Source organism: Ruditapes philippinarum, unplaced genomic scaffold (assembly GCF_026571515.1).
Source record: "Ruditapes philippinarum isolate M1 unplaced genomic scaffold, ASM2657151v2 ctg8830_1_1_1_1, whole genome shotgun sequence".
Taxonomy (NCBI): Eukaryota; Metazoa; Mollusca; class Bivalvia; order Venerida; family Veneridae; genus Ruditapes; species Ruditapes philippinarum.
The window spans coordinates 5,175-31,586 of record NW_026853552.1 but is presented as its reverse complement, the minus strand read 5'-3'; the positions used below and the strand labels follow the sequence as shown (position 1 = coordinate 31,586).

The following is a 26,412-nucleotide window of genomic DNA, read 5'->3' as shown; positions in this document are numbered from 1 at the left end:
TTTGTAGTTTTAGTAAAAAAGGTAACAAACTTTTTTTTAAGTTGTGGCCATACTTTGATGTTAAATTTGAGTATTAAAACTTGTATGAACAACATTACATCAAAGAGCCAAAATCAAATGTAAGTTTTTATTATACTCTTTTACAGCTCTGCACAGTGATTTATTGTACCTGTTCAAAAAGATTTATCAGGGTGTATAATGGGATTTTTTGCCGGGTTGCACAGGTGCAAACCCGGGTTATAGTATGGTGAATGTTGGGCGGCGGGCGGGCGGCGGGCGTTGACAAAACGTTTGTAACAGTTTTCTCAGCAGCTACTTATCACAGCCTCTTGATATTTGGCATACAGCATTAACATGTGGTCCCATAATGTGGGATTCAATTTAAGGTCTGTCGCTAATCCACTTCCTGTTTGACGACTTAGTTAAATTTTCAACATTAATGGTCAATAGTAGGAAATTTTCATAACAGTTTTCTCAGCAACTACTTATCACAGCCTCTTGATATTTGGCATACAGCATTAACATGTGGTCCCATAATGTGAGATTTGATTCCAGGTCTGTCGCTAATCCACTTCCTGTTTGCCGACTTAGTTAAATTTTCAACATTAATGGTCAATAGTAGGAAATTTTTGTAACAGTTTTCTCAGCAACTACTTATCACAGCCTCTTGATATTTGGTATACAGCATTAACACATGTGAACAAACTGTCCATCATAGGTTGAAGATTGTGTCGGTATATGTGCAGCAAATGTGCTTGAAAAATGGGAAAACATGCTTAAGTAGTGCTTAAAAAGTCCTTGAATTTTGGCATTGGATGTCTGTACGAACCCTGAAATTGATTGCTCATTTTCACAGGTTTTTTGATACCCAGAAGTTTGAACAGGTCTTATAAGCAATATCCCAAACCCTATTGAGATTTAATTATATCTGTAAATTGTAATATAGATTTGTTTCCAGGTGATTTTTTTTTGCATTATTAGACCTTCACTGGGTAGAAATGGCTTGTGTCAAATTCCATATTACAATCAACATGGGCCGAACATAACTGACTAATTGGCAACATATTGTTGACGTTTTCTATCAAATTTGTATGTATTAGTAAAGCATATTATGTATTGGTAAAGCATCTCAAAGGTATTCAAATTTGATTCTTGCAAGAAACATATCATGTGAAAATTTGGAGAATAAATATCAAATTGTAGTTGTTTCCTCACAAATAACAGTAAATTGGCTCATCCAAGGTCAAAATTTTTAACATATCTGACATGGAAATTATTAAAAGGCTTCATTTATTTTTATTTTCACCCAAATAAAAAGTGAAATTGTTTCATATGATACAATATTTATTTGGTTTGACCGTTTCAGTCTTCTCTGTTATGAATTTATCTGTTTTGTTTAGTTAAATAACAGAGGAGGAAACTTTAATATCAGTTAAGCAGTCATTTTGAAAATCAAATAGAATAAAAGCTTATCATTGATCTCAACAATGAAAATAATGTATATCTTGTTACTGCATCTCAACACTTAACATGAAAAAGATATACATATAAGTGTAAAAGCAATTGATAAAGAATGGAAAAAAGTCCTATTGTGAATTTTAAGTGGTTATTAGTCACAACATACTGTTTGATTGTTACAGTTGTTTATCAGTTGTTACAGTTGATTACCTATGTCTGGAATTATATGCATTTGCTACCTTGTTGGAAAACATGCGTGCTAAAGTGTCAATAATTGATACATTGTAATGAATTGTTGATATTCAAAATTACATAGAGAATTGTAATGAATTGTTGATATTCAAAATTACATAGAGAATATTTGTTTAGTTCAGTGTAAGATGGGAATATATTTCACCGAGTAAGCATCAAAAGGTATATTTCCTTTTAACCAAATTTTCTTCTTATTATATGCAAAGAAACGTTTGAAAAAGACATTAAACCTAATACTGAATGAAAAGTGTGCCAAATAATAATACAGCGTGACGTCATTTACGACGTCACATCATTAAGTTGGTTCCCAGTACTGTGCACGCTGGTATTTCAACGTAAGGGGCTTAAATTCAAAACAGTGAAATTACCAGTTTTATATCAGTGATATATTTCTATAAACCACCGAAAAGCATGTAATAAAATATTTCAAACATTGTTTCATTGCAATCATTTATTGAAAGAGATATTTTTAGTGTAAGAAAATATAACTCCCGTTTTAAAAATTATACTGACGTGATTTTTCTATGTTAGTGTTCATCCTTGCTGTTCTACAGAAATTAGAAACTTCGACGGGAGCGATAGCGACAGGAGAATGTTTCTAATTTCTGTAGAACAGCTAAGGATGAACACTAACATATTTAGTGTCAAGCTTTATTTGGCCCTTGATTACGTCACTACGCGGTACTATGAAGCGCTATGAAAAATAGAAGGCGACTATGAACGGATTTCAATATAGTATCGATTTTTTTTCTTCTATGAAAATTAACACACATAATTTTTAAGAAATACAGCGTTTTCATTGGATGACAAATAAAGCTGGACACTAAAGCATATTAGAACTATGCATTTATCATTTAAGCATCTGCCATGCTTGCTGGGCTAGATACCTAGTAATTATAATTTTGATTAAAAAATTAGATTTTCTATGTATATGTGCTTTGCATTTTAAACTAATGTATTCTAGTGAAAGCTCACTATTAAGGTCATTACTATAACAATTGAGTTGTTCTTTCGAAGTGACATAGTAAAGAGTTTTTAGTGATTTTGTTTGTTGTAGAGTTTCTTCATCAAACTGCGGCAGTTCAAGTAGTATGGAGGAATGGAGAGGGGCCAAAATTCCCTTTGAAAAACCACTACTGTTTAATTGGAAGGTAAGAATATTTATTTTATTCAGTGTTTTTGCCCTGAAAGAAATTCACAAATGGTTCAATGAGCTTGTATTGTGTCTGTCTTAGATGTTTGAGTCAGGCTAATGAAACTTAATAGGAAAGTGGAACACTATTATACATCATATCATGGGCTGGAAGTGAGAACAAGTGTGCACTGTAAACGTAGTTAAAGTTTAGTTCAAATTGTTCTAACATTGTTGCACATGAGAGTTTTTCTGAGTGAAAGTATAGATATATCCTAACAAGATATACTTTAGGTATGTCAAATTATTCAAGGCATCTTGTAAGACACTGGCTTATAAATACAAGACTGACTTAAAAGTTGCCTAAAAAAGCATCACTTAAGGTATGATCCACCTAATGCATTACCTCCACTTTGAAGAGTATTCAAATAGGCTAGAACTACTGTCAACTGCATTGTAACTGAGGGGCGCGGGTTCAAGCCCCATAAGAGGCAACTTTTTTTTTTCTTTCTTTTTTTTCTTTGAACATTATTTGTGTCTCACAGATCACTCTTGAGAAGAAAAAAGTGTTTCATTTTAATTATAAAATTATTATTGGTATTTATTGGCTAAATTGTGCCAAATTTATTATCAAATATGGTACCTGATATTTTCAAAGTCTAATAAAATAAAAACTAGACGGTAAAAGTATTTTATATTTGACAAGCGCAACCAATATACTTTTAAGAAAATTTATGCAAACTTTGAAAACAGCCCCTGATTTGAGTACATTTTAAGGATATTTTGAATAAGGCCCTCCAAGTTGAAAAATGATCAAACAACTACTTAAAATGGGTGGGGTAGGGTAACATTTATATGCATAATTATTTCAAACATTTTGAGTAGAAACAATAATTTTGCTGGGTCATTTGTTAGCTGAATGCTATTATTTGTTTCTTAAAAATGTTTTATAGGAAAACATTTCTTCATAATGATTATAAAATAGAATATTTCGAGTTACTCATTTCTGAAAAAGAGCCCTTCTAATAGCCAACTTTTATTTAAGAAAAATCTCCATAACTCGTAAACCATACGGTAAACTTTGTTTAAATTTTGCATTCTTGTGTCTTTTAAGGTATATAACTGACCTATGTTGTCAATTTTATAGTTCCTTATAGTGCCCATTAGGGGGCTCATACCTTAAAAGGTATTCTAAAACCAAGTGTGGTAAAACGATTAAGAATTAATTCTTGCAAGTAAATAAAAAAAATATCATAACATGGTGTTGGTAAGGAATCGAACCAGAGACCTTCAGATCGGTAGTCAGACATCTTTACCAATACACCACATCTCACTGAGGAGTGAAGTTAGCAAATACAAAGATATATTTGATAGATACTGGTCAGTGTTTATTCAAATGACCTTCAAGAAAGATAATGAAGAGCCAGGTCAATATTGTTAGACAGTACATGAATACTCACTATTTAACAAAGCAAAGCAAAATAATGGTTTGTTAAACTAGGTGGATATGAACATAATTAATTGAATATTTGCAAATTTCTTACTGGTATAAGATTTGTAGATTCTTGCTGTCTTCTTTGCAGAAATGCAATAAAACATGTACTTAATGCTCATGTCTTTTGATCCTCATACCTAGATGCATCTGGCACTCCCTTGATTTCCTGTTTGAATTTCTATTCGCAAACTTTGCAGTGACAATATTGTAGTGGGAGTGAGAGATGAGCTTGGACTAAGTAATGTACGTTTTGTGACCTAGATTTGTACTAAACCATTATTGAAAAAATTATATGTCATGGCAGTTTGAGAATGAACACAAAGTTTTCATCTGTGGTTGTCTAATTTTAGTCTCTGTTCTTAGTTCCAGATCATGTGACATTATTGTCTCGAAGGCCGAAGTACTGCCAGTACAAATCCAGATAGAAGTGGCAAGAGGAGAAGTATGTAATAATTATTTTGTAATTATATAGGCATATCTATGAATATGAGGATAAGGCCTATGTAATTTATTTTTCTATAAAGAAAACTTTAAGAATACAAATAACTATACCTTGGACCTTTTGAGACAAAAGAAAATAGTAATGCATCCAACTCTCCATTTGGAGAAATCAAATGTATGTTGTCACCTTCAGCTGTCAACATAGTAATCACTATATAAGTATATTGTCCATTTGAATTTCTTATTGGCCAGGTTGCACAGGTGCAAACCGGAGTTATAATATGGTGAATGTGGTGGGCCGTGAAAAAATTTTCATAACAGTTTTTTTCTCAGCAGCTACTTATTACAGTTTCTCTTGTTATTTGTATACAGCATTAACACATGGTCCCATATAGTGGGATTCGATTTAAAATCTGTCACTCATCCACTTCCTGTTTACCGACTTAGTTAAATTTTTGACATTGATGGTCAATGGTAGGAAATTTTTGTAACATTTTTCAAAGCAACTACTTATCACAGCCTCTTGATATTTGGTATACAGCATTAACACATGGTCCCATACTGTTGAATTCAATTTTAGGTTTTTCGCTCATACACTTCCTGGTTACCAACTTAGTTGAATATTCGACATTAATAAGGGTCAATGGTTGGAAATTTTCGTAACAGTTTTCTCAGTAACTACTTAACATTTGGTATACAGCATTAACACATAGTCCCACACCATGGGATTCAATTTAAGGTCTGTCGCTTATTCATTTCCTGTTTACCGACTTAGTTAAATTTTTGACATTAATGGTCGATGGTAGGAAATTTTCATAACATCACAGCCTCATGATATTTGGTATACAAATGCAACCCGACAATTTCTGTCTTTGACCCTTTTTTTAAAAACAGAATCTTGTTACCCACCCTGCATGAAAATAAATGTTCTGAGGAAAAAAGCACCAGTTTAGAATGTATAAACAATTCACTATTCTAGGTGTTTCTAACAAACTATGACAATTCCAACCAAGAGAAACGTCTACAATGTGGAGATGAGTTTTCCATACTTGACAGATCATTTAAGATAGTGTCTTATAACATAAATGTAAGTTGAAATTTTATTATGAGATTTTGATGAGGCAAAAAAATAGTTTTAAGATTATTTTTTTAACATGAGGCACATTGGCATGAACATTGATTCCTTCACAGTATATAAACACTTATCAAACAGCAAGCATCAGAATTAAGTACCTTGTAGTTTCTTGGGAATTTGTCGGCATCACGGTTGCAGAGGTCTGATCAAATGTATTGTTAAACATTATCACTTGATAACCAGTTTACACTTTCTGCTCAATATCTTCTTATAAATTTATAAATCCAAACAAGCTTAGTATGTAGCAAGCCTAGAATATAGCATAGCTTTATTTGTATTAGCAGAATGTTGGTTTAAGGCCAAATAGTTTTCCTATATGCATATTTTCATGCTGTTCATGTATATCCAGGACTTAAAAGCTGTGCCATTTACTAATGAAGTGATTGTTGGTGGTGTTTCCTCAGATGAAGGTACGTGCTGTATGTTCTAAATTTTAGGCTCGTAAAATGAAGCAATCATTATTTATTTAAAGTCATGCAATCAACAACAATTGTGATTGTTCAATGCTTTAGTGTGACATACCAGTATTTTAATCCTGATACCACCCTTATGATGATAAATGTTAAAAAAAGTAGCTACCTTTACAAATTTTGTCTTAGAAAATATATGCCTCTGTCCAGATTTGAACTTAGTACATTCAAATCATCAGTCCCATAATCAACTGTGTCCACAATTGACATTCATTATGCTGGGTGTGTCCTCAGTTGATAATGAGTGTGTCCTCATTTGAACCTTTATTGTTCTTTTCTATTTCAGAGGTTGATAGTGATTTTGTTCCTACCCAGAAGGAAAATTTGCAGTTTGAGGAAATAGGTTAGTAGCTCTAGAGAAGTATGTTACCTATGAAAAAAAAAGCCCTGATGTTGCTGAGTGTTAAACACAGACGCTATCTGTATACATTATAAATGTATTGGTATGACATGGCCACGACTTGAACTTCAGACTGTCTGCACTCACTCACAGCTGACACTATGTTACTTAGCTGTTTAGGCTGTCCTCCATTAGAAGGGAGTATTTCCTCAATTGTGATTCAGTACATTTTTAGCTCGACTATTCGCAGAATGAGCTAATGCAGTCACCCATTTGTCAGCGTCCCTGTGGTTAAGTTTTGCATAATTTTGCCCCTTTTTCGACTTAGAAATTATTGGTTAAGTTTTGTATGCAAGCTGGTATCTCCATAACTCCTGAAGGGAATGGATTGAAACTTCACACACTTGTTCTCTGTGATTATCTTACATGATTGGCACAAGTCCCATTACTCTGATTTGCTTTTTTGCATAATTTTGCCCCTTTTTCGACTTAGAAATTATTGGTTAAGTTTTTGCATGCAAGCTGGTATCTCCATAACTACTGAAGGGCATGGATTGAAACTTCACACACTTGTTCTCTGTGACTATCTAACATGATTGGCACAAGTCCAATAACTCTGATTTGCTTTTTTGCATAATTATGCCCCTTTTTCTACTTAGAAATTCTTGGTTAAGCAAATATCTCCATAGCTACTGAAGGGTTTGTGCCTTTTTTTTTGAACAATTTTATGCATTTTATAGTAATAAAGCAGTGATTAACTCGATAAAACATCTTAATTACAAGCCTTTGTACCTTTTTGGACAATTTTATGTATTCTTATAGGTAAGCATTATTATACTCAATGAAACGCGCTTGTGACAAATTTTCGAATAGTCGAACGCTACTGTCCTCCGACAGTTCTTGTTTATTTGTTTTAATTAGGATGATTTAGTTTCCCCCAATTTCTAGTGGGTGTGTCCTCAGTAAGAGTTGATTATGCCGAATTTCTACACATTTGGATTGATAATGCTGTTTCCCCAACTGGAAATATGTGTTGTCTTCACTTTTAAGTTCTATTTGGGGAAGGTTATTTTCTTAAGCCATTTCCTTGGTTTATTTAGTCTCTAAGCAGAACAAACCTTGATCATCTACTGGCAGCTGTCTAGCTACTCCACTTGATTGTCATTTTTTGGTGGAGGACAAATTTTGTGTCTCAAAGAATATATGCCTCTGTCCAAATTTGAACTTAGTACATTCAAATCATCAGTCCCATAATCAACTGTGTCCACAATTGACATTCATTATGCTGGGTGTGTCCTCAGTTGATAATGAGTGTGTCCTCATTTGAACCTTTATTGTTCTTTTCTATTTCAGAGGTTGATAGTGATTTTGTTCCTACGCAGAAGGAAAATTTGCAATTTGAGGAAAAAATTGAAATTTCAAAGGAAGGTTTGTGGTGTTTATTCAATGACTATCAAATTTAATGCAATAATTAGGATGAGGATGAGATTTTATTAAAGTGTTTCAATATCTAGGAATAAATAGGAATATTAATGTCCAATATTTTATTATGCCATATAATGGCTGGGGCATATAGTGTTACACATTTCTTGTTTTTGATTTTACTTGACAAAATCAAGCTGCAAATACTTTGATGTCAGTTATCCATAGTATATCTGTCATAACTGATGTTATACTTAATTGCCTGCCAGGAATTAGACTGGAAAAGAATAAAATGTATGTTGACCGTTGACTGGTATTGAACATAGTTCCTTGTACCACATATACTTTTAGTGACTTAGCTATAGCTGGTGTTGAAAAATGACATGTTATCAATTAGCTTGATACAGATTAAAGCTGTTGATTAAGGCAGGGAAATGACTATATACAATTAGAGACAACTTGGTGACAATGAAAATAAAAAGTTTGCATCAATTTGAACATAACTATAGACTCTGTTTAAGTACTTGAAGAATAATGATTATTTGAATTGTGATTTGAAGTGATGAAAACAAACATATATATCTGAAGAAAAAAATCCTTTATAGACAGATTAGCAGCTTAAAGTTGCACAGAAAAGGCTGTGTTGTACATGTGCATTTCACATGTGACATTTTTTCACTTAGTTTATGTAAAGAAACTGACTGGTAAAATAAAAAGGTGATTTTTTTTTTAGTAAATGTATTGCATTTACCGTAGTTATATACATTCTGTAGTGAAAGTCCTGTTATTGTAAGATGTGTGTCTAGAGCCCTTGACCAATATTGTAAAGGAAGCTAATGTAACTTTACTACAATTAAAAAAGGGTTATTGCTTTGATAAATAGTTGATACATTGTTTTACAGCTGATGATGAGGCTGAAGCTGAAAATATTCAAGACAATACTTCTTCTTCTGATGATAATACTGAAAATGGTAAGGCTTAATACTACTGACAGGATCAAGAAATGTGTCAATGATATTTTCTTGTGTGAATACTAAAGTGTTTCTGAAAAATCCTAATGTTTTGGGCGTAGCATTTTTTATCCTGTTATAGTATTAGTTTTTAATTAGGAATGTGATTTTGCTTTGATAAACTAACTTGCTATCGTAAAAATATTTATTTACCTCCAAGAGCAAACAAAAACAAGTAGTGTAATATATGTTATGGTTGAAAACACATTTTGACTTGATGTGACTTTAGATATGTGTGCAGTTTCCATTTAGAAACAATATAAAAACCAAAGTTACTTTGTCTTTTATTTCCAGATGATGATGTTGGTGACCCTGACTACTGTGAAACTTCCTCTGACACGTCTGAAGGTAATATAATTAGAAAAGTCAAGAGTTTGAAAATGCTTTATAGATAATAGATATTTCTAAAACATGACACATGAATGTAGCATTCCTTGCATTTGCTTGAACGAATTTAACAGTATTTAAAGTTGATTTAGGAGTGTATTATGTTGATAATAATGTGGTCAAGTTTGAAAATTGGTCTCATAAACTAAGTCAGATGATCAATAATTATTGTGAACACTGTAGAAGTCATATTTGTTGTTTTATCTTCATCAAACTTAATGAGTTACTGCCTATCTTGCAAACTCAAATATAGGGGACACAAGCTACAATTCAAAATCATTCCTTATTTCTTGATTCAAAAGCTGGTGCTGTTTGCTTTTTATTATGCCCCCTCCCCTTCGAAGAAGAGGGGTATATTGTTTTGCTAATGTCGGTCAGTCTGTATTTTGGTCTGTCTGTCGGTAAACCACATGGTTTTCGCTGATTTTCTTGAAAACTGTTTATCACAAAGTCTTTATATTTCACATAGTGATTGGTCATAACTAGTAGATGACCCCTATTGATTTTGGGGTCACCAGGTCAAAGGTCAAGATCAAAGAGTCCTTGAATGGTAGTATGATTTCAGCTCATTATCTTCAATGATAATTATTACAAAGTCTCCATATTTCACATAATGATTGGTCATAACCAGCAGATGACTTGTTTTGCTTTTGGGGTCATTTGTTCAAAAGGGCCTTAAATGTCAGAATGGTTTCCGCTTATTATCTTGAAAACTATTTATCAGAAAGTCTTCATATTTTACATACTAATTGGTTAAAACTAGTAAGTGACCCCTATTGATTTTGGGGTCACTGAGTCAATGGTCAAGGTCACAGGGTTCTTGAATGTTAGTATGAATTCCGCTCATTATCTTGAAAGCTATTTATGACAAAGTCTTCATATCTCTAATATTGATTGGTCATAACTATTAGATGACACCTAATGATTTTAGGTCAATAGTTCAAAGGTCACATTGGCCTTTAATGTCAGAATGGTTTCCCCTCATTCTCTTGAAAATTCTTTATCACGAAGTCTTCATTATTTTTTTATTTTTTCCATAATTCAACACTTCCATGTACCAATTTATGGCAAGTGTCTATAACAAAATTACCATTAATGTGAGCCAAGGGCTAGAAAGGGTGGGCATATGTGGCGTTCGACATTTCTTGTTTAATGCTTCTTCTTGTTATCTAACTTGCATTGTTGCATGGATTTAAAATATATACCTTCATATCATAAAATTCTCTTCGTAAATCATTGTTTATAACTTATTCTACAGATGACATTGATACAGAAAAGAAATCTGATACAGATTTTAGTGATGTGGTGTCCCCTGTTTCAGGTAAATTGTCAGCATTACTACTTATGATATTCCTTAATACAGCTTAAGGCCTCAACTGACAGTAGGATTTAGTTGTACAACACTAATTAGAGATAAGATGTACAATTTTCAAAGCTATACAACACTTGCATTCAGACAGTTATTCTACACTGTAAGAATCATCTGAGGTTTCCCCTAAAAAGGATCCCTTTACATTGATCCTTTACATACTTTACTCACTAAATACGTTTTTCGCCATGAGTAATGATTGAAACACCTCCATTTACAAAAAAAATATATACATTGTACTTTTTTTTAAATTTTAAGCCTGACCGAGACTCAAACCTGACACCCTCGGAATGCTCTACTGACTAAGCTATCTGGCCACCTACAAACTACCTCCCCTCCCCTAATTAGAGAACTATTCAATACCGTGAAATAATCATTTTCGGAATAATTTGGGATTGGAACATAACACAACTTTGGGTCTCCTGAAGAGTTTTTTTTCAACATCATTTTACCCCATCTTACTACTATGTTTACCTTTTATCCCTAATTGTTGTGGAATTTCATTCATTACACCCATTATCAGGAGATAATTTGGTTATCTGTTACTTGTCATTGTGGGAGGTCTGTAAAAATCTGTACGACAAGATTTTCAAAATAGAACATGTTCTATCCCTTACATCTAGACTTAAGGTTTCTGAAATCAAGAAATAGTAGCCTTCACACATTAAGATTTGCCTGTACATCTTAGTTTTAATTGGTGTTGTACTTCAAAATCCTACCGTCTGTTGAGGCCTTTACCAGTTTCATCAAAATTCAAAAGTATAAACAGCAAAGTTGGTTTTACTAATTACATTCCTCAAGCAAGGACAAACTGGTAACTGGTGATAAATATACAACAGAAAGTATGGAAAGTAGTCTTGTAAAATTTGGTTTTCACAATACAGCATGAAAACACTAATGTGAAACATAAATGTAGCACTTTATGTCAAAGAAGCACTAGTTTGTTAATCTCAGTATTCATTAAATTCACATTTATTCCAAAGCTTTTTAGCTCTACTTTTTAAAAAAAAAAATTGAAAATAAAAAATAGAGGTATTGTTACAGTCATGTTCCTGCGTTGCAGATGCCGTTTTTATGCCCCCGGGCATAAAGTAATTGAACCGTCCCTCCGTCTGTTCGTCTGTCTGTACGAGGTTAACTAAGAACGGCAAGTTGGATTTTTCTTAAGTTCTACCTGTACCAATGGCTTCTTAGTTTACACACTTTCCTCATTAGTTCTTATTTTCCTTTTTCAGAGATGTCGGAGATCATTGCACCATCTTGTGAAGAAATTGAAAGGCCTTTGTTTCCCCAGCTTATAGTAGTTGATAAGGTGGAAAGAAGTTTTAAAGGCAGTCTCTCAAATAAGAAACATTGTTGTACATACTGTGAGAAGTTGTATCCAAACATTGCAAGACATTTAAGTCTAAAACACAAAAATGAGATAGGAGTAGGAAAAATCCTTGCCTTACCAAAACAAAGTAAAGAAAGAAGAAAGATGTGGGATGAATTGGTCAAAAAAGGAGACTTTGCTTATAATTTTGATATTTTGACTTCAGGGAAAGGTACTATAATTCCGAAGTATAGAGCTAGAGATGCTGAAACAACTGTAAAGAATGTTCTACCATGTCAATATTGTCGAGGTATGTACAGGAGGAAAGAACTTTGGCGGCACCAGAAGGCATGTAAATCGAAAGAATCATCGACAGGTTATGAAACAAGACCTATAGCTGGTGGAAAAAAAATGTTACCTGTAACATGCAGTAATCAAGATTTTCATGAAAACATAATTCTGAACATAAAAGAAGATGAAGTTAAATTAGCAATCCTTTCAGATCCTACTATAATAGACTTTGGACTCAATATGTACAATGATCAAGGGCACCAAAAACATAAACATGTTTACATATCACAGAAAATGAGGGAATTAGGCAGATTGCAGATTACAGGAAAGAAAAATAACTTAATGTCAATAGAAGACTGCATGAAGAAAGAAAACTGGGACCTCCTTATTTTGTCAGTTAAAGAAGTATCTGAATTCAATCCTGAAACTAAAAACTTTGGTATTCCATCATTAGCCTTAAAGCTAGGACACTCACTTAAAATTTGTGCTGAAGAAATATACTTTAAGGCTTTAAAAGTAGGAGATCCAGTCAAACAAGAAGTTGCTAAGACCTTCTTAGAGATGTACAAGCTTCGCTGGAATAAAGAGATTTCTGGAAAGGCTTTGACAACCTTGGATACAATTAAATACAATCGTCCAAAGTTCCTGCCACTTGTGGAAGACGTTGCCAAGTTAAATAACTATATTAATGAAAAGTGTAAATGTGCTTTGTCAGAGTCTCAAACTTCTGATGTATACCGTGAATTCTGTCAATTGTGTCTAGCTCAAATTATTGTATTCAATAGAAAGCGTAGTGGTGAAGCGGAACGAATGACTGTAAGTCAGTTTAAGACAGCAAAAGTTGGTGGAATAATTGATCCTGTTATTATGTCCACATTAACAGAGTTTGAGCAGACACTATGCAGATCATATTTGAGAGTAGAAATTGTTGGCAAAAAAGGAAGAAAAGTCCCAGTGTTGTTAACAAATGGAATGCAGAAGAACCTCAATATGTTAGTGACTCTCCGATCACAACAAAACATTCCCGATGATTTTATGTTTGCAAGGCCAGGAAATGCACGATTCCCATTTCGCGGTGTAGACTGCTTGAGAAGCATTATTAATCAAGCTGGTTTGAAGTTTCCTGAAGTAATTACATCGACTTCCCTGCGAAAACAGCTAGCTACTATGGCACAGGTTCTCAATCTAAATGACACATCTCAAGATTTATTGGCAGCATTTGAAGGTCACGATATACGTGTTCATCGAGCATTCTACCGTCTCCCAGAAGAAACTATGCAAGTTGCAAAAGTTTCAAGACTTCTGCACTGCTTAAACAATGGTACCATTGGAAAATACTCGGGCTGTAATTTTGATGACATAGAGTTTGAAATAGATGGTGAGTGTAATGCTTAAATTATATTTATAAGAATTCTACCATGAAGATATACACTATTACTATTAAAGCATAAGAGCATTAGTGAAAATGTTCAATGAGATGCATACGAGTACCAGTGCAAAATTGATCAATGTTTAATATATAGAGGATATTGAATGAGTGTAGTTCAATACTGAATTTATTGCACGAGTTGAATAAAATTATATTATACGAGCCTCTGGCAAGCATAATATTATTTTATTCAACGAGTGCAATAAATTCAGTAATTAACTTGCACGAATTTAATATTCTATTTATCACATACCCAAAATAAAGACCGTTTAAAGTGAAATAAGCTAACATGTAGCGCGTCTTTACACTATGTTTGTATAACGCTAATGACGTCACATCAAAATATATGCACGACCGTGCAATACCATTTTTACCGAGTCGCAAAATCGGCACGGGTGTGTGATAAATGATATTTGAATGCATAAAAACCACTTTTAAAGCAATGACCTTAATTCATTGTCCAAAAAAAACAAAAATACCTGCTTGCAGGAAGCTTCACTTAGCTGTCATAATGGCTGTTCGATGTATATGCAATAGTCCATGTATGTGTCAGTTTGTTAGTGCCTCCATCCAGATTTGTCCAGCCCACAACTTTAACATGCATTGATCAATCTTGTTTATATTTGTCATGAATGTTGACCTGAATGAGACAGTGCTGCAGGCTAACCCAAGGTTTCCATCGCAAGGTCAATGTTCGCTGGGGTCAAAGGGCCCTCAATCAAATTTGAGAAAAGTGGGTCACTTACTTCAGCAGGGGCAATTTCATTGTAAGGGGGAATTTTTTATGCACTTAGGCATATAGTTATTGAACCATCCGTATGTCTGTCTATCTGTCTGTACAAACACAGAAGTATTTGTGTGACTAGGAGAACAATAGGTAATGGTGCATTTTCTTTGATCCTATTCATTCCGGTTGTACTTGTATCTCTTTTCTTAGGCCTTGTGTGACTAAAAATATGTAAAGAAAAGTCACATATGTACCGTTTCATAAGTATGTCAGTTTGTCTTGTCAGTCTGTATGTGGTTAAATAAAAACGACTTTGGATTTTTCTTAAGTTTTTCTTAAATTCTACCTGTACCATTGTGGCTTTATAATTTACACACAACACAAAGGACTGATTTGGGCAATTTACATAACTATGGCTTCTATTTGTTCCAAGTTACAGTGTTTGAAATTAGCAGTAGTCCGATAGCCCCCGACTACTTAATTTATCCTCGGGATACCAACTTTTCACAGTAACAAGCCCAACCAGGCTACTGTATTTTCAGAGGCAATATAAACAACTGTTTTGGACAAATGAATTGTGCTAGTGAAATGTCTTTTGGGCTAGTGAATATTCCAATCTGGTAGTCCGACCAGCCTAGTAGATTCAAAATCTGACACTGAAGTTATTGCCCTTTTTCAGCACTTTGAAAATGGATATGGTTAACTTAAATTGGCAAGTTGAATATACCTTAAATTCTATCTACACTAATGGTTTCAAATTGTCCACAATTACTTATCAATACAAAGTATATAATATTGCCAAGTTATATTACTTTGCCATCCATTTTTACCTGTTATTTCCCTTTTTATGACTTTGAAAATAGGTCTTGTATGCTTATCCTATCTCCAACAAGTTTGATTTATCTCAAATTTCTCCTAATTAGTAAATTACTTCATTTATTTAATGATATCTTCCATATTTTGTAGTGGATGCCTTCAGTGGTCCACTAATATTTTTGAGAGTAAGAAGCCACTGCTGTAAAAAAAATAAGTTTAAAAATTTCAAGCTCGACATTAAAAAGAAAAAAATACAGTGGTATTGTTACAGTCACCTTGACGTTCAAGCTGCCGTCCGCAAACTTGAATCTTGATCTGACATAACTTTTTAAGTTCTTTGTCTTCTTTGTCTATTGTCTTCAAACTTGACCACAACAACCCTTGAGACAAGACCTTTAAGTAGACAAGTCTTACCTTGACCTTCATTCATAAATGACATTGAAATTTGAACAATTTACAATCAAATCTTTATCTAGTGAATTGTTAACCCAATCAGAAATTTTTGGCCCTTTCTGTCAGTTCGGATAAGGACCTAATGAACACAGTAGTATGAATACACAGAACTGATTCGGTATTTCGGTCTATCCTACACTTAGAAACTGAATATTAATTTAATGCTGGGAGTTGTTGACAATTTAATATCCAATATATGAAGTAAATGTCCACCTAAAATAAGTGAATTCATAGATATAAAATCAAACAATACATTATTTATATATTTATTATTATGGTTATAGAGACCGAAAGGACAAAATGTAAACCTATGAACATTAAGTCGGATTTGTTTAAAATTGTATGTCACTGGGCATTTTTTAATTAAAAAGTGTTGTCAGACATATTTTCAATCATAATTACATTGAAAGATACTTTTTACCTTTGGATGTCAAATATATACATTTGTTTTACATTGCAAATTCTGTTTCTGTTAACATCTGAAACCACGAGGTAGAACTACTTTCAATCCATATTGTTTCCAAGGTTATTCATAATAGATAAGGACGTTCTGATTGTTGTTTGGCTTGAACAAATAATAGTGTTAAAAACAATAATAAAGAAATATTCAATAAAACACAGCAACTTTTTCTCATCTAATAAGTAGCTCATTTACACTGATGCTAACACTCCCAACCCAAACCATGGTTTTTTTTTCAACATTTGTTGTATCCAATAAAAATGGACCATCAATTAGACCAGGATAATCCATTCTATTGAAATCATGAATTATTGTTTATTTAAAACTGCTGTATATGTTTGTGCAAATATGCTTTTGAAATTGCATATATATCCACATACAGATGGACTAAAGTTGCTCACCAAAGCTCACCTCAGAACTTTTCCTGCACTGAAGCTTTATTCCATCATTGCCTGATCATGGGATGGAAGGGAGTATGTATGTTAGCCTTTGTCCATTGGCATTCAGTGTTTTACTTTAAAAAAATATTTCTGCTAGACAGATAAATCTGGATAAACATAGATAAATCTGGATCAATATATTCATCAGCATGTGAACTTTTGAGTAGTGATGTGCCATCTGACAATCTGTACATTGTTTTACAGCCGATGTTGAGACTGAAGACATTGAGACTGAAGACGTTGAGACTGAAGATGTTGAGGCTGAAGATGTTGAGGCTGCAGATGTTGAGGCTGCAGATGTTGATGATGATCACACTGGTAAATGTATTTTCTTTATCATAGCTTTGTTATAGATATTTATTGTAAACTTGCAAACTATTTGATTCACATCCAATTATTGTTATTTATCTTCAGCATTTAATTTTGTCCAGCATACACAAAGCTGTGTTTTGTTGTAACAAAACAGGGATTTTTTTGGCTTATTTCATAGCCAATAATAGGTTATATTCCCAATTGAGAGAAAAATATTATTTTCCCAGTCCACAAGAAAAAATTCTCAACTGAAAGGGACAAAATAAAAATATTGAATTAAAGATTCTAAAATAGTTCAAAGTAAGGCTTCTTCACTGTAACGATGGATGCCAACCCATTTTAGACATTGACTTTTTGGCATTCATTTAATCTTTGCAAAATTTATGTCATGATTTTTTTCTCATTTTTTGACAAAACATCACTGAAATTCTCAATTCCTTGGGTATGGGTCATATTCCCAAAATCCTGGGGAAAAACCCTGCAAAATCAAATTCTGATTTGTATTATGAGCTGCGTCAATCACATGCCAATCAGTATGGTTCTAGACTAAAATGAGCTAAAGCACAGTCAAAACTGTCCATTCAGTACCAGAGTTTAGTTTTATTCAGCTAACAGATAATTTTATCATTTTGCATATTAAACTTGTCAGTAACATGTACCATTGAAAAACCATTTTTGTAATGATGTTCATTAAGCATTTTTTTTATACATTAATTTCGAACTGTATACAGGTATTTAATCTAGATTAATGTTGTCATATGGAATTTATATTTTAAAATTTTATTGGTTAGCAAACAAAACAGATAAGAAGAATTCAGCAGCAAAAGATTATAAATATATTCTCTACTGATTTTCAGTTCATGGAAAAAAGAGGAAGGAGAATCCTTTGACAGATGGTGTACACCATGTACACCATAAAAAGGCTAAGATTTCAGACAAACATGTCTGGACATTCAGTGAAAAGAGGGCAATTGAACAACAGTTCGCAAAAAACATTAAACTAGAAAAGGTTCCAGGAAAACTTGATGTTTTGAATGTTCAGAGAAAATGTAGTGTCTTATGTGCACTTCCATGGAAAAAAATTAAGTTTGCTGTCTATAACCAAATCAAGTCGAAAAAAAATAGAATTAATAAAATGCATAATGATAATGCATAATGATATATGAACTTTTTAAAGCTACTTCCCTACACAAAACGGGTCTAAAACATGAATATATTTGTTAACAGCTATAAATTATGCATAGAAGTAAAATTTGCAGTTTTCACAAGATAACTCACGGTGACAGTAACAGTTATGTTTCACTTGATGCAAATACCTGTTAACATGTCATGAGCAGGACAGCTTGATGCAGTTAGAACCAAGGTGAACATCCCGTAGCCATGACTTACACAATAGCCCCGTTCCCCTTCTACAACCCAAAACCCTTAAAACATCATCCAAACACCATAAGTATTGACAAATATAAATTTAATGAAAAAAAATAATTTTATGACTAAAATATTATAGAGTCATAAAAATGTTTTTTTCATAAAATTTATTTTTGTCAATACATATGATGTTTGGATGATGTGTAAGGGTTTTAGGTTGTAGAGGGGCAATTATGGTGTAAGTCGTGGCCACGCGACGTTTACCTGTGGTTAGAACTTACTTTATAATAATCGTGACGTATATATAGTTTTTTCAGCTCACTTGTCACAAAGTGACAGGATGAGCTTTTGTGATCGCTTTTCGTCTGGCGTCCGTCCATCGTCTGTCGTCCGTCCGTTGTCCGTAAACTTTAACTTTAAATGACATCTCCTCATAAACCACTAAGCCAATTTCATCCAAACTTCACAGGAATGTTCCTTTGGTGGTCACCTTTGAAAATTGTTCAAAGAATTTAATTCCATATAGAACTCTGGTTGCCATGGCAACCAAAAGAAAAAACTTTAAATATCTTCTTCTAAAAAACCCAAAGAGCTAGAGCTTAGATATTTGGCATGAAACATCTTCTAGTAAGTTTCTACCAAGTTTGTTCAAATAAAAGCCCTAGGGTCAAAATTGGCCCTGCCCCAGGGGGTCATTGATTTTCCTTATATGCATATAGTAAAAACTTAAAAAAATCTTCTTTTAAAGAACCCAAAGAGCTAGAGCTAAGATATTTAGCATGAAACATCTTCTAATGGGTGTCTACCAAGTTTGTTCAAATAAAAGCCATGGGGTCAAAATTGGCCCCGCCCCAGGGGGTCATTGATTTTCCCTATATGCATATGGTAAAAACTTAAAAAATCTTCTTTTAAAGAAGCCAAAGAGCTAGAGCTAAGATATTTAGCATGAAACATGTTCTAATGGATTTCTACCAAGTTTGTTCAAATGAGAGCCCTGGGGTCAAAATTGGGCCCGCCCCGGGGGTCATTGATTTTCGTTATATGTGTATAGCAAAAACTTAAAAAATCTTTTTTGAGAAAAAACCAAATAGCTAGAGTTTAGATACTAAGCATGAAACATCTTCTAGTGAGTGTCTACCAAGTTTGTTCAAATAAAGCCCTTGGGTCAAAATTGGCCCCGCCCCGGGGGTCATTCATTTTCCTTATATGTGTATAGTAAAAACTTAAAAAATCTTCTTTGAGCTAGAGTTTAGATATTAAGCACGAAGCACCTTCTAGTGAGTGTCTACAAAGTTTGTTCAAATAAAAGCCCTGGGGTCAAAATTGGCCGGCCCGGGGGACATTGATTTTCCTTATATGTGTATAGGAAAAACTTAAAAATCTTCTTTGAAAAAACCCGAATAGCTAGAGTTTAGATATTAAGCATGAGACAATTTATAGTAAGTGTCTACAAAGATTGTTCAAATAAAAGCCCTTGGGTTAAAACTGGCCCTGCCCCAGGTGTGTCATTGTTTTTAACTATATGTGTAAAGAAAAAATTTTTCTTTTAAAAAAACCCAAGGAGCTAGACCTTAGATGTTTAGCATGAAACATCTTCTAATGGGTGTCTACCAAGTTTGTTTAAATAAAAGCCCTGGGGTTTAAACTGGCCCTGTTCTGGGGGCCTATATACAGGTGAGCGACTTCAGGGCCATCATGGCCCTCTTGTTTTATAATACTGCACATTTGTAATATTGCTTTTCATTGGATAAACGTGATGTTTATATAGTGTTATATACATGGCTGCTGTCGATTTAGTAAGAAATCTCGCTTTATTATGCCCCCACTTCAAAGAAGAGGGGGTATATTGCTTTGCATTTGTTGGTCCGTCGGTCCGTAGACCAAATGGTTTACGAGTGATAACTAAAGAACACTTAGGCCTAGGAACTTCAAACTTGGTATGGTGATTGGTCATGACCAGTAGATGACCCCTATTGATTTTGGGGTCAGGAGGTCAAAGGTCAAGGTCACATTGACCGTGTAGGTAAAAACGGTTTCCGATCAATAACTAAAGAACGCTTAGGCCTAGGAACTTCAAACTTGGTATAGCGATTGGTCATGACCAGCAGATGACTCCTATTGATTTTGGGGTCAGAGGTCAAGGTCACATTGACCTTGTAGGTGAAAACGGTTTCCAATTAATAACTTAAGAACGCTTAGGCCTAGAAACTTCAAACTTGGTATGATGATTGGTCATGACCAGCAGATGACCCCTTTTGATTTTGGGTCAAAGGTCAAGGTCACATTGACCTTGAAGGTAAAAACGGTTTCTGGTCAATAACTAAAGAACGCTTAGGCCTAGGAACTTCAAACTTGGTATTATGATTGGTCGTGACCAGTAGGGTTAAGGGGTCAATGTCATATTGACCTTGTACTTAATGACGGTTTCTGACCAATAAATCAACAACTCAAGTTGCCTTGTTTGATATTTTTATATTAAACTAAAATTGCTTTTGGTATACACATTTGAAGGTCTTTTGTAATATAACAACTTGGCTGTCATTAATGAGGCCTACATGATTCATAAAATTTATGCATATATTATTTGGTAAGATTTGTAATAACTTAAATTGCTGCACACAAATGGGGTCTCAATAATTATTACCTTGTGACTAGTCATAACCCTTATTAATTGTTTGTTCACTGGGTCAGAAGTCATGCATTATAACCTGATCACATGACTAACTGGCTGCCGATAGGAGGCATACATGTTTTACAAACATATCTTGTTCCTCTGAAAATGATGCTTGCTGTATTATAAATTTGTTAATTTTCTAAGAAATCTAATTTTTTCTCAAAAAAGAGGAAGTTTGCTGTTTTATAAATTTGTTATTAAAATTTCTGACAGGTGATATGAACGTATATAACTGTTGTTTGCAACAAAACTCTGACCAAGAGGCTTTGGTTATATATCCAATCAGCTGTTTATATAGGGCCCTATAACCTGTCAAAAATCTTTATAACTATTAATATAAATGTCAGTTTTAAACCAGATTACTGAGGCATGTTCTTCTTTTCTTGTCTCTTTTTATAGATATGAGCCATGTCACGACAAAACCAACATAATGGGTTTGCGACCAGCATGGATCCAGACCAGCCTGCGCATCGGCGCAGTCTGATCAGGATCTATGCTGTTCCCTATCAGTTTCTCTACTTGTTATAGGGTTTGTACGCGAACATCATGGATCCTGATCAGACTGCGCGGATGCACAGGCTGGTCTGGATCCATGCTGGTCGCAAACCCATTATGTTGGTTTTGTCATGACGCGGCTCATATAATTTTCTATGATATATTGTGCAACCATTGATTGCAGGATAAAAAAACTCACCAAGCGCACAGCTGTTCTACATGCAATCTACATGCAAACAGTGAACAGGTGTGTCTATAATTTAATTTAAAATTCAACCAATTAAAACATTGCAATGATATTAAATTACAGCATGTGAAAATTGCAAAAATTTAACTTAGATGTTTTTTCTGTTGATCAAAACATGTATTTATCATCTAGTTTCATATAAATGTAAAAGGCTGTGTTGAAATTTCATCTTTTGATGACATTTTATTTCAAAAACACCCAAACTACAATGTGTGGGATAGTAGCTTTAAACTTCATTATAAACATTAAAGTTTTATTGTACCCCCACTATAGGGGTGGGGCATTTAGATTGACACTTGTCTGTCCATTCTCAGCTCAAAGTATTTGACCAAGAGTCATAAAACTCTACAGGAATGTTAGTCAGCATGTGTAGTTGTGAACAAAGTCCTGGGGTTTTGCCTGTGGATTTTTCTCAGTTATTGCCTTTGACATAGTATAAATTTGCATTTTTCCACTTGTTCATGCAAAGCTCAAAAGTATTTGATCTGTAATACTGATAATTTACAAGAATGGTAGTCAGCATGTGTAACTGTGTGCCTTAATTTAGGTTTGCTTGTGGATTTATTCAGTATTTGTAGAGTTTTTGCCCTTGACTTAGTAAAAAGATTTTCAATTTGTGTTGCATGTACACCCGAAAAATATTTGACCTAGAGTCAGTAGATTGGCAAAACAGTGGAGTATGGGGCCACCCGTGTCCTTTGGACACATTTCTAGTTCATCTAAAGAATCATAATTACTGTACGCAGTGTGACATATTATTTAAAGAGGTGTGGCTACAGTAAAGGCTGCTCACAATTTATTGGATTCTGCACAATGCTTTGACTTGAATTGTCAACTAGCTTTCCTGTTTTGCTGTGAAAAACTTCGCTGTCATTCCCTTTGTTGGTAACATGATAATATCTTGAATTCTTGGTAAAATGGAAGTGTAAAGATGTGAATTGAATTTAAATTGGTGGTGTTAATTTAGGTATGAAAATAATTTGAGATTGTTAAAACACAAATTAAATGTTTTCTATACACAAGTGAACACCAGTAAGTATTCAATCCTTTAAAAAAATTTGTTACATACAAGATGTGTCTTAAAGTTCAACACTTAGCATATTTTGATGACTTAGTAAGAAATCAACATTGCATTTACTCTAGTAAAAAGTTTCATTTATGTAAAGACATAATTTAGAGCCGTATTTAAAATTATACTCCATGGGATGTAGCAATTATCCAGTGTAGGTCCTGACCACATGGTACGAATGCTCCCTATGTGCAAAGTTATAACTAAAAAGCATGTTTTGTGACAAGCGTGTGTCGAGAGCATTCGGCACTAATGTGGCAATTTCTAGTTTTGGATTGAAATAAGTTTTGTAATTGTTTCCTTTGCTATACATAATTATTATCTTGTACAGCTTTATTGCCCAAGAACATCTAAATGATGAGACTGCATTATCAAATTTGTTAAGCTATGGATATTTTTGGGTGTTTTTATAATAATATATTAAGTTTGTAAATAATTTTTGGTTTTCATACATGAACACATTAAACCTTTACTGCATAGGTACTCCATTATTGCATGGCTGGACAGTGTAGATCTAGATAAGCAGGCACAGCTGTTCTCTTTAAGATTCATTAGCTTATGTCAGACTGCAGATCCAGATCAAACCTGAATCTGCCAGCTGATTAGATCTACCCTGGTCGGACAATAGTTATAATGCTTATATATGGAGTTAAGAAGATGAGTGTTAATAATAATTTATCACATACCTGTGTTGATTTTAAGACTGTGTCAAAATGGTATTGCACGGCCGCGCATATATTTTGTTGTGCAGTCATTTAAGTTATATAAACATGGTGTTAAAACGCCCTAAATGTTAGCAGTTATAATACTATAGGTGCGTCATTGATAAATGTTACTTTATCACTTCAAACGGTCTTTATTATGAGTATGTGATAAATAGAATATTAAATTTGTGAAAGTTCATTGCTAAATTTATTGAACTTGTAAATTTTAAATGTGTAAACTCCTGATTGTGGTTATTTTACCCCCAGAAACAAAGTGGGTGGGGGGTATATAGGAGTCAGCTTGTCGGTCGGTCTTTCCACTTTATGGTTTACGGACCATTACTAGAGTTTGGAATGAGTTAATGTAATCAAACTTGATATATAGCAACCGTATGTGAAAATTTCATTTATTATTGCTTGTGGTCTTCCTCGGGTCAAGGTCCTTATTACTAAAAATAGAAAAATGTTTTCCGGACAATAACTAGAGTTAGGAATGGCTCTGATATTGTAATCAAACTTGGTATATAACAAGCTTATGTGAAAATCCTGGTTGGTATTCTTTTTTGACTTCCTTTGGTCAAGCACACTGACTGTTACTCAACATATTATAATCAAACTTGGTATATAGCAAGTTTATTTGGATTGCTTTTGCGCCCCCTTTGGTCAAGGTCAATGTTAATAAAGATAGAAAACTTGTTTTCTGACAAAAACTGGTAACTGTTAAAATTGTTTTCAGACAATAAAAAGAGTTGGAAATGAGATATTGTAATGAAATTTCGTATATAGCAAACTTATATGAATTCATTGGTATTTGGATTGCTTTTGGACCCCTTGGGTTAAGCTCACTGTAACTAGAAATAGAAATTTGTTTCTTGAAGATAAGCAATTAGTAATAATTATTGGTATACAGATGAAAAGTTCAAATTTTGCTTCAGACCACTTATTTTTTAAAAAGTTAAAGTTGCTGGTGGGGGTATGAATCACCTTATGTGAAAGCTCTTGTTTTAATTTTTAGTGATTTCCTTAGATTATGTAAAGACAAATTTATGACAGAAATTGGGGTCTGCATGCTTTATTATGAGTCCTTTAATTTTTGTTTTGTGCATTTCAAGGGCACGGAAACTGGCAGATGTGCCCTGAAAGAGAGTGCTACCAGATTTTCATAGGAATTGTTATGGTTGTAGCGGGATCAATCACATAGTACATTTGTTATACTTTATTTCATTTTGTTAAACTTTATTTTATTTTGTAAATAAATGCACATTAAATTTGATTGAATGAGATAATTAAAATCTGTGTTTGTAATTTTTAGCACAACTTTACAAAGTATATTGATAGCTGTCCTACTCACCCGGCCTCGGCGTCCCCGTCCATATTTCAGATTAAAGTTTTGGTGCAGTAAAATATTTTTCACTATAACTTTGTCTTTTCTTCAGGTATCAACTTCAATTATATGTTCCTTATCATTAACCACATCTTAGAATTTTTCTTTAAAAATATTATTTTTACTGTTACTTCTTTATTTCCTAAGGGATCAACTTCATACTTCACATATATGTTCCTTATCATCAACCACATCTTATGTGACAAGGTTCATAACTCTAGCACCAATATTTTCAGATTTATCTCCCCTTCAACTTGGAATTTTCCTTAAAAAATATTTTTTTACTATTACTTCTTTATTTCTTAAGGGATCAACTTCATACTTCAAATATATCTACCTTATCAAGAACCACATCTTATGTGACAAGGTTCATAACTCTAGCACCAATATTGCAAGAATTATATCCCCATTAATTTAGATGTTTTTTACTTGAAAAATGTTATTTTTTACTATAACTTATAGATAGATAGATAGATTTATTTCGGCATAAGAAGCATATACATAGTTGACAACATAACATGGGATAAAATAATGAGCATTATTAAATACTATTTCACATACTAGAAAACTATGACATGCTCATTAACACCAAGGATAACACAAAAAAGGGCAAAAAAGCTCAAATTTAAATTGTGGTCTTTTGTATTGGCGGCATGACATAGAGAAGCAGACCTAAATATAATCATGTTTAAAAATACTAAAAGTCATAAAAATATATATCACAGTCAAATCTTGATTTAATGACACTCCTGTTTACAACTAGGATTAAAAACACATTATTAAAATTGTAAAAAAAAATCTACTTCTAACGTCAAATAAATATGTCTTATCATTACACACATACTGTGTGACAAGGTCCATTACTTTAGAGTGGCTAATTCCAGAATTTTCCCCATTGGAATTGGAATTCATGTTTACAACTAAAAGGTCTTGTCATAAGAAGAAATATATTTATATCATAATTGAGTTTTCTTTCATAGTTTTATCTTCTTTACTGAGTCTAGTGTTTAATAAGTCGAGCTTCGCTGTCTCCTGTGACAGCTCTTGTTGCTTATGTTGTTCTGCTAGTTTTCATTCCATAATGGCTGTACTATTGTAGTTAAATGGTGACAGAAAAAGCAAAGCCAAAGTTAAGCTTGAGGCAAAATTGTTTTGGGTAACAATTGTTGGAGGCTATAATTTGGTATGGGAAAATTATGAGTCTAATTTACGCAATGGTGGTGGTCCACACAAATTTTTATCGAGGTTGGTATGGTCAGGCTGGCGAAAGTAATGTCCAAAATAGAATCAGAGTGGCAAGTGCTGCTCATTCTACTGTCG

General features: G+C 33.5%; 1 protein-coding gene across 2 annotated transcripts in view; it reads left to right on the top strand.

Moving 5' to 3' along the window:
- The window catches only part of LOC132737174 (uncharacterized), a 43,783-nt gene extending 18,783 nt beyond the window's left edge, over positions 1-25,000 (top strand). For both annotated transcript variants that reach the window (XM_060724425.1, XM_060724424.1), the window contains 12 exons: positions 2,768-2,861; positions 4,701-4,779; positions 5,758-5,865; positions 6,263-6,323; positions 6,670-6,726; positions 8,077-8,151; positions 9,048-9,116; positions 9,450-9,503; positions 10,801-10,863; positions 12,147-13,892; positions 17,044-17,157; positions 18,009-25,000. In XM_060724425.1, the coding sequence (XP_060580408.1) occupies positions 2,768-2,861; positions 4,701-4,779; positions 5,758-5,865; positions 6,263-6,323; positions 6,670-6,726; positions 8,077-8,151; positions 9,048-9,116; positions 9,450-9,503; positions 10,801-10,863; positions 12,147-13,892; positions 17,044-17,157; positions 18,009-18,307 (2,819 nt within the window). In that variant the 3' untranslated portion in view covers positions 18,308-25,000. The remainder of the gene's footprint in view (positions 1-2,767; positions 2,862-4,700; positions 4,780-5,757; positions 5,866-6,262; positions 6,324-6,669; positions 6,727-8,076; positions 8,152-9,047; positions 9,117-9,449; positions 9,504-10,800; positions 10,864-12,146; positions 13,893-17,043; positions 17,158-18,008) is intronic.
- Positions 25,001-26,412: the final 1,412 nt, after the last annotated feature.